This window comes from Rutilus rutilus (genome assembly GCF_951802725.1).
Source record: "Rutilus rutilus genome assembly, chromosome: 1".
In the NCBI taxonomy this organism is placed as follows: domain Eukaryota; kingdom Metazoa; phylum Chordata; class Actinopteri; order Cypriniformes; family Leuciscidae; genus Rutilus; species Rutilus rutilus.
In genome coordinates this window covers 19,347,221-19,360,857 of record NC_140209.1, presented here as the reverse complement: position 1 = coordinate 19,360,857, position 13,637 = coordinate 19,347,221, and the positions used below count along the sequence as shown (strand labels likewise).

General features: G+C 40.4%; 1 protein-coding gene across 2 annotated transcripts in view; it reads left to right on the top strand.

The window, feature by feature from the left end:
- Positions 1 to 13,637, top strand: part of LOC311292401 (uncharacterized protein) — a 379,414-nt gene that overhangs the window by 10,258 nt on the left and 355,519 nt on the right. Inside the window, exons 3-4 of one of the 2 annotated variants that reach the window (XM_084412069.1) lie at positions 164 to 1,025; positions 4,446 to 4,532. The exons of the other annotated variant lie outside the window; for it this stretch is intronic. Coding sequence (XP_084268195.1) covers positions 164 to 1,025; positions 4,446 to 4,494 — 911 coding nt within the window. The 3' untranslated portion in view covers positions 4,495 to 4,532. Of the gene's footprint in view, positions 1 to 163; positions 1,026 to 4,445; positions 4,533 to 13,637 lie in introns of those variants that run through there. 2 annotated transcript variants of the gene reach the window in all.

Sequence of the window (13,637 nt, the reverse complement as noted above, 5' to 3'; positions counted from 1 at the left end):
ATGGATATTTTCAGGGACATGCATAATTAATTTATAAAAACTCATCAAAATGATGGGAATATTTTAGGGCTCACTTTATGTCCTTTACCTTTATAATCATATTTCTCTCTTTGAATTTTGATGTACTGAAAATGCAATGAAACTTTTTTTTCTTTCATTTCAGACCTGATGGAAGTAAAGGAGGAGAGTGAAGAACTGAGTGAAGTGAAGGAGGAGAGTGAAGAACTGAGTGAAGTGAAGGAGGAACATCATGTCAAACCTGTAGAAAAACCTTTGAGTCGCTCAAAGACTAAAAATACATTTTTAAAGAACAGAAGAGCCAATAAATCTTTCACATGCACTCAGTGTGGAAAGAGTTACACAACCAAACAATATCTTGAGATTCACATGAGAGTTCACACTGGAGAGAAGCTGTTCACATGTGATCAATGTGGGAAAAGTTTCATTCAATCATCATCCCTTAATGTTCACATGAGGATCCACACAGGAGAGAAGCCGTTCACATGTGATCAGTGTGGAAAGAGTTTCACAAGAAAACAAAATCTTGAGCGTCACATGGGAGTTCACACCGGAGAGAAGACATTCTCATGTGATCAGTGCAGCAAAACATTTCTTGTGGCATCAAACCTGAAGAGACACCTGACAGTTCATACAAAGGAGAAGCCTCATTCATGTTTTGTATGTGGAAAGAGTTTTTCACTGCTGTGTAGATTACAAGTACATCAAAAAATTCATACTGGTGTGAGAGAGTACATGTGCTTTGAGTGTGAGAAGACTTTTATTTCAGTGAACTGTTTGAAACTGCACCAGAGAATTCACACTGGAGAAAAACCTTACAAGTGTACACACTGTGACAAGAGATTCAGTGTGTCAGCAAATCTGAAAACACATGAGAGGATCCACAGCAGAGAGAAGCTGCACACGTGTGATCAGTGTGGAGAGAGTTTCTCTTTTAAAAGTCACCTGAAGCGACACATGAAGATCCATACAGTGGAGAAACCACATCACCACAGTCTGAAATCACAGTAAGTAGTTCATCTTTATGTGCTGAGCAACAAAATCTCTTCTGTGTAAGTTAGTCACAGTCAAATCACTCTATCTCCACCTATAGTTGGCGCTGTTTCACTGTGGCTGCTGTTGAATCATCCAGGTTGTGAATGAGGCCGACACTTGATGTGATTGTAAAGCGCTTGGTGTGTACAGTAGTAAATAGTAGCACTATATAAATGCCTCATCCATTCTTTAGTTTCTTAACAGCCACGATGAGCAACGGACATTTTGTTGTTTGATTGGTTCCTATTAACTCGTGTTCAACCCAACATGAATGTGTGATATATAAAAAAAAGTCTGTTTTTACATGTGATTTGTCTGTTCAGTGAATGCAAAATCACTCTCTGACAGTAGGTGGCGCTCATGTCAAAACAAGCAGAAATAAAGCATAGCAGCGCTGTGCAACTTTCTCTTTCTGACATTACTTATTATGGTGAAGATAAAACGTTAAACAGTATTTTCATGTTTTCTAACTGCAGTTCATGTTTTTGTATTTGCTCTGGCGCTTATCAAGAATACAGAGCCGAGAAGCTTCCAGATTCTTCCTCTGTTTATGTTAGAAAGGCGTTGGAAATTATGTGATTGCTTACAGTTTACATGTCAAGCATGCACCATCTAGAGTTTCATGACCAAACTAGTGATTTATATCACAAATTATTTTCATGATATTAAAATAGATCATAATCATGCACAGCAGTTGACGACCATATATGATGGGATTAAAATGACTCTTAAACTCATCTGTGATCTTGAATTCCCATTTGTCTCTCATTGAGATCTCACTTGATTTAATGTTTCTTTTAGACCTGATGGACGTCAACAAGAAAGGAAAAACAGAAGGCAAAAAATCTGTCTCCTGCCCTCAGTGTAAAAAAACGCTTCACATGTAAATCAAGTCTGAAGATTCACATGAGAGTTCACACTGGGAAGAAGCGGCTCAGGCTTTCGCTCTGAAATCACATCAGCTTCTCACTCTGAAGAAAGACCATTTAACTGTGATCAGCAGTGATGGGAATAACGGCGTTATAAATAAACGGCGTTATTTTTTTCAGTAACGAGTAATCAAACTAATTACTGCTTCCTCCATAACAACGCCGTTACCGTTACTGTCAATAAAAAGGCGGCGTTACTATAGTTGAGCTCACTGAAGCGGTTTTCATCCGAGTAGGCTCTCTCTCAGCCATAGGATCTGCAAAGTTTTTTCTCTGGTGTGTGTGTGTTTATGAGGGGCCGGACTGGACAAAAGCGAGGCGAATGCCGCGAGCGCGCTCGACAGTGCGCGAGAGAGACCGAGTGTGTCCGAGAACGCGCTCGACAGTGCGCGACAGAGACCGAATGTGTCCGAGCATAAATACTTTATTTATAAATAAATTACACATTTCAGCATTAGAATAATATCTGTAGCATATCGGTATCATATCATATGCAATGTTTTAATTAGTTTATATAACATAAACTCCAAAATAACCTGCAGGGAACGTTCAAACATATTTGTTTGACGGTTGTGAACACGTGCGGCAAACATGACTAGAATTTGGCTAAAATAAATAACCTCTGATGATGTTCTCTGTAGGTTATAAAAATAAACCCCCAAAAGATTATATTATTATTTATGTTGATACATTTTTCAGTATTAATATTTCATTTAATAGTTGTCTCTCACATTGTCCCACAGCAACATTAAAATAGTGTAGATTAGTGTACAATGTTTTATAATAATAAGATGTTCGATAAGATTTAGTGTCCATTTCATTCATTTAACATTTCATATTGGGGGTATCTTTCTTATAAGTAATTTTCTAAATTTCTTACATTTAAACTTTTTTTTTTTTTAAGTAACGCAATAGTTACTTTCCCTGGTAATTAGTTACTTTTGTAATTATGTAATTCAGTTACTAATGCAGTCACTTTTTGTGAGAAGTAACTATAACTAATTACTTTTTTTAAGTAACTTACCCAACACTGGTGATCAGTGCGGTAAACAGTTTCATTGAGCATCAGTCCTGAAGAAACACCTGAAGATTCACTCAAAGGAGAAGATTCATTCATAATATTACAGCAGAAAAGACACGGCTGGTGCTATTCACACTGGAAAAACAACAACTCTGCAACAAGAGATTCAGTCTGTCAGAAACACATGAAAGGATTCACTGGAGAGAAACACATCAGAGTTTTATTTTTAATGAATTTCTGTCACTTCTATCACTCTATCTTTTATGAAGGAAAGCAGTAGTTTTTTTAAACGAACTCAGTGTTCTTGTGCTCTCATGGTTCAGGAGCTGAATAGAAGTGCCTTGCTTTGTAACTGGACACTTTTCTTCTCTTCTTCTCTTGAGATGCTTTGGCTCTTATGAGTCAGTAAAGAGAGATCTGTCTTATTCGCTTTCACTCTTACTTAATGTTTGTATTTCCTTAAAAAATATTGATTAAACTCATTGCTCATTTTATCAGCAACTCCAAGTTATTGTACAATTTTATCAATATAGCTTTTAAATACCTAATAATTGATATTTCACCACACGCATGACTGACATTGAATGATATTGCTGTCTGTCTACATTATTAATAGTTTCACCCTTGATATGCAGCAGACATGTTCACAAGTCCCTAAATGCCAAGTCAAGTCTCTAGCCAACTAACTATTGCTAAAATATATAAAAAGGCTTGTTATTGTAATTAATAGTGTTTTGAAATGATAAAACTGATTTCTACCGAAAAAATGTCAAAGAAATAGTTTCAGTGGAACCGCATTCTTGCCCTCGAATTGTCTCAGGCAAGTCAGCAGTGACTGCACGCCTGAGATAATTCCACATCGCCTGACCCAGGGAGCGTGTGGTCACCTTCGTCGGTGGTTGCACACAGCTCACGCATGAGCCCTGGATCAGCCCTACTCTCGCGCATGTCAGTGAGCACCTAGGCCTGGTAGACCTGATGGATGGCCATAGCATGCAGTGAGGTGGCTCGCGGCTGCCTGGGAAAGCATGGCCCGCGACCTCTGGCCGGGCCTGGCCACCAGCCAAAGTATCCCCTCATGTGAAGGAAATAGATTGGGGTGTGGATGAGGGGACTCTCACTCGAGCAAGGTCATTGAGTCTCGACCGCAACAGTGCAATGTCATGTTCCATACACTTAATTCATAGAGAAAAAAAAGTTTTATCTGGCCTTATTAAAACAATAAACATCTGTTAATTTTGAGAAATGTTTTGTTAACTTCAGGTGACTTTTATTAGAGAAACTCTTTCCACAATGTTCCTATAATCCTCCTAATCCTATACTCTAGCGCGTCTACACATCGACGTCGGCTAAGTCTAATCCTATACCCTATAGTGCGTCTACACATCGACGTCGGCTGGGTGCTAATACCTGTTCCCCTAACTAGCTTTCTTCCTGTGCAGGAATATTTGCAGCATCTTCAGTTCACTGTTTGGTCTTGTCTCAACATAGACGCACAAGACTCACTCTAAAGACTTACCTGATCTACCTACCTGCGATCATCCTCTTCAGTCTCCTATTCCCATCTACCATCTGCCATCTCTGCTGATCACCATCATCGTCCGTTCTCCGCTCTGGTTTCATCTCTACCTGCAAAGACATTCATATTACTCATTCAGCTAAGTTAATTTATCATCTCAATACTGCATTACCTACTTACCTTAACATCTGCTGGTTCTGTGCTTCTGTTCTCAATAAATAATTGTTGATCTTACTCCCCTGCCTGAGTTTTCACTAAACCTGACAGTTTTAGTACATTGTGTTTCAAATTGTAATCATGTTAGGCCTAAAAAGATAAATAAGGTTAGATGTTAGAAACATGGTTAGTGTAATATACAGTTTACTATTTTATCTATTAAAAATCCACCACATGTGGATCCTCATGTGTTTATTATTGGATTAGTTCACTTCCAAATAAAAATTTCCTGATATCGCAATATTGATGCTAAAAACGAAATACAGTGCAGCCCTAAAAGTAACTTCTTGATTACTTATTACGTATTGTAACCCAATGGAGATGTCATGTCGGGTTAGACCAATGAAATTGGGATCGCGCCAGGGAGACCAATCCACTTCGAGTGTAAAATAAATGACAAGGCATGTTAATTGCACCAGTTGCTCTACCTCACAGCAGAGTATATAATGAGCAGTAGGTGTGTCGCATCTTTGCCTTTCGCCTCGGATCCGAGCAGTTCATATGTTCTGCTCTGCGAATTCACAGACGAGTAAACTCATGATGAGTATACAGTAAAAGATTTTTAAAATCTTATAACAGGGTGGCCGCGGGTCCTTAAAAAGTCTTAAAATGTCTTAAATAAAGTTTTCCTAATAAAATGAATAATAATGAATATGAATACAATTGCTGCCCTCAAATGTTAATCTGAACTAAAATAAACGTTTGTTTATAACTACTACAATATGACATTTACTTTTTTCCAAGGAGCTGTTTTGTTTTATATGCTCCTAAGAAGAGTCAATTATAGCTCTAGAATTGCTCAAAGTAAAAAAAATATATAATATTTTATGATGTTAGTTTTAATATAAAAAAGAATAAAAAAAATTTAATCAAGGAAATTTCTCTGGCATTTATTTCTTTTTGCTGTATCAAAAATGTACCGAACCGAACCGTGACACAAGTGTATCGTATCGAACTGAACCGTAAATTTTGTGAACCGTTACACCCCTAATATATACGCATGTAATATAATGTGCATTTCCATCACAGGTTTGGTCTTAAATTTCATTCAAAGTGGCATTAAAAAGGTCTTAAAAAGTCTTAAATTTAACTTGTTTATATCTGTAGACACCCTGTATAAGATTTTCAAAATGTGAGACCACAAACATGAGAATAATTTTACAGCTCTTCGAGATTGTTGCGCCTTCAAAGAGTTTCTGTTTTACAGCCTGACAGAGAGGTTGCGCCTTCAAAGAGTGTGTGAGTACTAATAAACCTTCACAGTGAGGGCTTCCTCGACGAGACCAACTCCTCCGGTCCCTCACTCCTCTATCGCATCGCAAGTGAGCTGAGACTGTGTTCGACTGTGTTCATGTTCCCTTTCAATTCGGTCACGTTTGACGTAGTTGGATGTACTATACTGATAGTTGGACGTACTATACTGTACTATACGCTTAGGGAGCCTGTCATCTTCGAGCATTGAAAAAACAAGCCAATGCACATTGGATTTGCATCTCGCGCTCTGTCCCGCCGAGCAGGTATAAATACAGAAGCGGATACACGTACCACTTGTCTTTCACTTCGGAGCCGATCAGATGTTGATGTCTCTGAAGAGTGTTGGTTTGTGTTCAACGAGCGAGTGTGTCGGTGCTTCTTCTGAAATTCTCTCCCGGAGTTGGTGTGTCTATAATGCGAGTGCAACGGTGAGCGCGAGCCTTCTGTGGTCTCAACTGCTGTTTTAACAGCATTCTCTGTGTGTGTTTGTTCTGACGGTTGGTTGAGGGCGAAGAAAGTGAGTGCTCCACTGGTACAGGCTGCACCATCTTTTGTCAGTGTTGCCGCGGTCATTCCCCTGTGTGCTCTGGCACTGGTGAGAGCACTATTTCCTGAAAGAGCAACACAGGTGTGTCTGCGTCTTTTTCAAGATGCCATTCCACCCATGCGTTTCTGGATGCGGTTGTTCCCTGTCCCCAGCTGACTGTCACAATAGATGCAACACGTGTTTTGGCATTCTGAAGTAGCTTTTGTGGATTGTTCATGTTCCATGACATGACCATCTCGGTGCTGAGATGGAGACTCGCCTTCATCTGTGAAGGTGGAGTTTCCATTCCCATGCCACGTTCTAGCGCCCCTTCTGGCCAACACCAGAAGAAAGCTACAGTGCCGTGTGGGATGGGTGATTTGAGGATCACAGTGAGGGCTTCCCCAGCCAGTAACCAATCCCTGTGGGCCCCTCACTCCTCTGTCGAACCGCAGCCGGTGGGTCGTGCTGGTCCTCTCTTTCCCGAAGTGAATGAGTAGGTTACTAGGTCGTGAATGGCACCTTTCTCTGCCAAAAACCACCTTAGTTCCACCTCCCCCCTCACTACCCTTGCTGGAGGAAGGACGGAGGGTTATGAGGCTATCCCTCCAGTGGAGCAGTCTGACGCGATGCAGACCTCAAGACCAAGTCTCAATCGGTCCAGCTGGCTCCTCCGCACCATCGTCTCGGCTAACAATCCAGTTCGGCCGGCGTCCGCCCAAGTTCAGTGGTGTTTGTTACACTTCGGTGTTTAGCGAACGTGCCCCTGTCTTGCGTGCAGACATTGCGGTCCTACTGGCGAAGGATGCGATAGAGCCGGTCCCTCCAGCTGATATGAAGACCGGCTTCTACAGCCTGTACTTCATTGTACCCTAGAAAGGCTGTGGGTTACGGCCAATCTTGAACCTGCGAGTCTTGAATCGTGCCCTTCACAAGCTTCCGCATTAGCCGGGGTCTGGGCGGACCCCCAACTGCATTGGCACATCTGCTGCCTCGAGTTGCAAGCAGTACACCTTGCTTTGAGATGCCTCAAAACGCTGCTGCTCGACAAGCATGTACTGGTCCATACAGACAACACTGCGACTGTTGTGTACATCAAACATCAAGGTGGTCTACGCTCCCATCGCATGTTGCATCTCGCCCACCATCTCCTCCTATGGAGTCAGAAGTATCTGAGGTCGCTTCGTGCCACTTGTATCCCTGGCCTGCTCAATCATGCCGCTGACGAGCTCTCATGACAGCCTGTGGCCCCGGGAGAGTGGAGACTCCATCCCCAGATGGTCTAGCTGATTTGGGATCACTTCGGGGCTGCACAGATAGCCAGTTGTTTTCCCATTGCCAGTTGTTTTACTCCCTGACCGAGGGTGCCCTTGGCACGGATGCACTGGCATACAGCTGGCCTCTGGGCCTCCGCAAGTATGTGTTTCTCCCAGTGATCCTTCTTGCAAAGACCATGTGCAAAGACAGGGAGGAAGAGGAGCAGGTCTTGCTAGTTGCCCAAGTAATGGAAAAAATTGTTTTTCATTGATATTTAGTAGATATCATAAAGTAGTGTATAATATGGAAAATATATGTTTGTGAACAGGATGTATGCATGTTTGTGTACCTATGGAAGTGACTGAGCGTGACACTTTAGGAACATATGGGACAGGACCTTTGACCCTAGTATTGACTTTTTGTGTCAACTAAGTGGTCAACTAAGAGATAAATAGAAACTTGTATAACAATGTGTCTCTTATCTGTGGAATGCAGGGAAGAAGCCTGCTGAAGAAAGACCTTGGGAAAAGGGTATAAAGGCTGCCCATCTCTTCCTGTCTGTATCTCACTCACTCCACAGTCTAACTTCTGTGTAGTTGATTGGGCCTATTCTTTCGTGAATAAATGCTTTTTAAAAGACAATTGGATTCAGAGTATCTCTTACGCAGTGGTGATGATGATGTTCAAGAATTTTTTTGCCACAACACCCATTATTGGCCCAACCGGACATGGTTCTCCTAACTGATGCTCCTCTCAACCCCTTACCTGGCCCATTCCTCTGAGGAATGACCTTCTCTCTCAGGGACGGCACACCGTGTATGGTCCCTGGACGGGACGTGGAGTTTCTAGGTGATCTACCACAAGCTGTCGTAAATACCATCACAGAATGTGGCTTCCGCAGCATCCTCCTTTCCACCGAAAGGGCACGCTTTCCCAGTGTTATCCAAGTCTGTCTGAGTGGGTCATGCGGAACAGCAGTGGATCGGCTCCTAGAACAAGTGGTGTGTAAATCCACTTCTGTACTGATACCCGCACGATGCCAATATGCATTGGCTCGTTTTTTTTATAAAAAATATTATAATGTTATGTCAATTCTTACAAATATACATAATGGTAAGAAAAACAGTTGACATTTTCTGTTAATATTGGTTGATATCTGTGCCTCATATATACACTGCTCAAAAAAATTAAAGGAACACTTTGAAAACACATCAGATCTCAATGGGGAAAAATATCATGTTGGATATCTATACTAATATGGACTGGGTAATGTGTTATGAATGAAACGATGCCACATCGTTTGATGGAAATTAAAATAATCAACCTACAGAGGATTGAATTCAAAGACACCCCGGAAATCTAAGTGAAAAAATGATGTAGCAGGCTTGTCAATTTTGCTGAAATTTCATTGAAGCAACTCAAAATGGTACTCAGTAGTTTGTATGGCCCCCACGTGCTTGTATGCATGCCTGACAACATCGGGGCATACTCTTAATGAGACGACGGATGGTGTCCTGGGGTATTATCTCCCAGATCTGGACCAGCGCATCACTGAGCTCCTGGACAGTCTGAGGTGCAACCAGGTGATGTCAGATGGACCGAAACACAATGTCCCAGAGGTGTTCTATTGGATGTAGGTCAGGTGAGCGTGGTGGCCCTTCAATGGTATCATTCCTTCATCCTCCTGGAGCTGCCTACATGCTCTCGCCACATGAGGCTGGGCATTGTTGAGCACCAGGAGGAACCCAGGACCCACTGCACCAGCATAGGATCTGACAATGGATCCAAGGATTTCATCCCAATACCTAATGGCAGTCAGGGTGCCATTGTCTAGCCTGCAGAGGTCTGTGCGTCCCTCCATGGATATGCCTCCCCAGACCATCACTGACCCACCACCAAACCGGTCATGCTGAACGATGTTACAGGCAGCATAACATTCTCCACGGCTTCTCCAGACCCTTTCCTGTCTGTCACGTGCTCAGGGTGAACCTGCTCTCATTTGTGAAAACCACAGGGCACCAGTGGCGGACCCTGCCAATTCTGGTGTTCAATGGGAAATGCCAATCGAGCTCTCTGGTGCTGGGCAGTGAGCACGGGGCCCACTAGAGGACGTCGGGCCCTCAGGCCACCCTCATGAAGTCTGTTTCTGATTGTTTGGTCAGAGACATTCACACCAGTGGCCTGCTGGAGGTCATTTTGTAGGGCTCTGGCAGTGCTCATCATGTTCCTCCTCGCACAAAGGAGCAGATACCGGTCCTGCTGATGGGTTAAGGACCTTCTACGGCCCTGTCCAGCTCTCCTAGAGTAGCTGTCTGTCTTCCTGGAATCTCCTCCATGCTCTTGAGACTGTGCTGGGAGACACAGCAAACCTTCTGGCAATGGCACGTATTGATGAGCCATCCTGAAGGAGCTGGACTGCCTGCGCAACCTCTGTAGGGTCCAGGTATCGTCTCATGCTACCAGTAGTGACACTGACCCTAGCCAAATGCAAAACTGGTGAAAAACAGTCCGAAAAGATGAGTAGGGAAAAAATGTCAGTGGCCTCCACCTGTAAAACCATTCCTGTTTTGGGGGTGGTCTCACTGTTGCCCATCTAGTGGACCTGCTGTTAATTTCATTAACACTAAAGCAGCTGAATCTGATTAACAACCCCCTCTGTTACTTAACTGACCAGATCAATATCCCAGGAGTTTAACTGACTTGATGATATTCTCTGATTAAAAAGTGTTCCCTTTATTTTTTTGAGCAGTGTATATATGAGCCTCAAATGATCCCAATCTATTGTCTCAGTTTTTAAACAAACTGTACAGTGTTGATCACATTCATCAACCCTGTTACCAAAGTTATTGTAAGAATAACAATCTATATAAATATGAATAACTTCTTTAATTATGAGAAACAACATCATCAGCCATCACCAACGGCCTACGGCACTGCTGCCACCTTCTGGAACAACATATCAGCACAAAACAAATTTAAAGAACGTGCACTGTAAAAAATTTACTGTAGAATTTACAGCAACTTACTGGCAATTTTGGTTGCCAGTAAGCCTGTAAATTTTACAAGAGTCCTGTAAAACATCAACTACAATTTAACAGTAAAAATACAGCACTAACAAATTGCTGTAAAATTTACAGCAACTTACTGGCAATTGTGGTTGCCAGTAAGCCTGTAAATTTTACAAGAGTACTGTAAATCATAAATACATAAAATTATACAGCACACCTGTAAAAGCAGCAAAACAAGAGCAGCTGTGAATTTACAGTTCTTTAATGTAATCTTTACAGTATGTTACTGTTATTAACAATGTACTGAATTAAAACCTGAGATAACTCACTTCATTTGAGAAAACTGATTGGTCAATTGCCATTAAATATTTACTAGAAACATCAATTTAACTAAATCCTACTAGTGATCATCATCACACATGAATGAGTTGAAAAACTTAAAAACATCATCAATGCATCAGCAACTACACAGTCACTGCCTTTAAATAAAGCAACATGCAACATAACGTCTGTGTTTCTCTGCTCATCCTGGACTGAAGCTCAGGCTCTACTCTTCAGCACAATGGTGACACACAAAACTCAACAGAAACCCTTTAAATCCCAACAGATCATTAAACCACTAGCATATCTCCACTATAGCATTATGTGCAAAAACACATCAAATCACACAAAGCAAATCACAGAATTGTACTTTTTTGTTTAGTAAATTTGACACTGAGATTTTACTGTAAACAAATGACTTAAGCCACAGCTTTAGATGAAATCAACTGAAGAGAAAATAAGACATTCAATCTATGAAGATCTCAGCAGAGGAGGATTAAACAACTCCACAAACAGCATTACCAGCTTCACTTATTACTAACCAGACTGACTTTATTTCTGTCATAATCAGAAGGTCTTTTTGAGAATTAACGGAGGTTTAGATGTTGATGTTTTTTTTTATTGTTACCATGATGGTGATCAGTGTTGGCTTTAGCTGGGCTCTTGCCCTTGACATTTGAACATTAGGTTTTTCTCTGGCTGCGTTAACTGTGTGTTTGTGAGGCACAACAGTTAGAGCAAAAAAGCAGAGAGAAAAGTGCTCTGGTGTAAATGGCTCTGTATTGATGATGTCATCAATAGAGCTTATAAGACTGTACTTCATTTCATTTACACTTTAATCTATTCTCAAGCAATCATGTAGGTCATTTCAAATGATTGGTTAAGAATACACATATGACATCCCACGGCATTATTATAATTTGAACAAATTTAAAAATATAATGCATAGAAAGTTTTAAAATGCTGTGTTATTTTCTCACACACAGACATCAACAATCGGCGTATGAATCTCAACTATGGTGACATTCAAATGAAAAGCTTCATGTTGCAATGTATGCTGGGTACCACCATAGTACATAATTCCCAGAATGCATTGCGGCATGCATAAATTATATAGCTGAAATGTATTATTTTCTTTTATTTTTACCATGTGCTTTTATTTTTGTTGTTGTTTTTGATATGACTTTTTAGTAGCTTGATTTGTGATGTTCAGAGTTTCTGTTTATCTGAATATTTTGTTTGTCACCATTGTTGAGGTTCATATGCTGATTCTTGATATATGTGTGTTCCTGTAAATTGAGAAGTTTTGTGATTCGTAAATATGTAAAACACAAATTATCTGCTCTCATGACATGTTGTAGTATCATATGACTATTACAATCAATTTTTCATAATTTGAGAATAGACTCTGGTCAACATCAGCATATCTTTCACTAGACATTGATACCCCAGCATCAATACCCAACCATCAACACCACTGCATATTTTACTTTGCTTTTATTGCCATAACAAGCTTGTCTTATAAAGATATGGTTATAGCAGCAAAAGAAAGACTAATGTTATAGAAATAAAGAGTCAAGAGCCCAACTAAAGAAAGCACTAATCACGATCATGGTAACTTCAAATGAAATATTGTCAATACATCATCAACATCTAAACCTCAGTTATTTCTCATTAAGTCTGATTATGATTATCACTCTTCAGGTGATTTCATCTAAAGCTGTGGCTTAAGCCAGTGGTTTACAGTAAAATCTCACAGTCATATTTACTAAACAAAAAAGTACAATTCTGTGATTTGCTTTGTGTGATTTGATGTGTTTTTGCACATAATGCTATAGTGGAGATATGCTAGTGGTTTAATGATCTGTTGGGATTTTTGAGTTTTGTGTGTCACCATTGTGCTGAAGAGTAGAGCCTGTGCTTCAGTCCAGGATGAGCAGAGAAACACAGATGTTATGTTGCATATTGCTTTATTTAAAGGCAGTGACTGTGTAGTTGCTGATGCATTGATGACGTTTTTAAGTTTTTCAACTCATGCATGTGTGATGATGATCACTAGTAGGATTTAGTTAAATTGATGTTTCTAGTAAATATTTAATGGCAATTGACCAATCAATTTTCTCAAATGAAGTGAGTTATCTCAGGTTTTAATTCAGTACATTATTAATAACAGTAACATACTGTAAAGATTACATTAAAGAACTGTAAATTCACAGCTGCTCTTGTTTTGCTGCTTTTACAGGTGTGCTGTATAATTTTACAGTATAATTGTAGTTTATGATTTACAGTACTCTTGTAAAATTTACAGGCTTACTGGCAACCACAATTGCCAGTAAGTTGCTGTAAATTTTACAGCAATTTGTTAGTGCTGTATTTTTACTGTTAAATTGTAATTGATGTTTTACAGGACTCTTGTTAAATGTACAGGCTTACTGGCAACCAAAATTGCCAGTAAGTTGCTGTAAATTCTACAGTAAATTTTTTACAGTGTGTGTAAGGGAACTCAAATCAATATAACTCAAATGTTACTGAA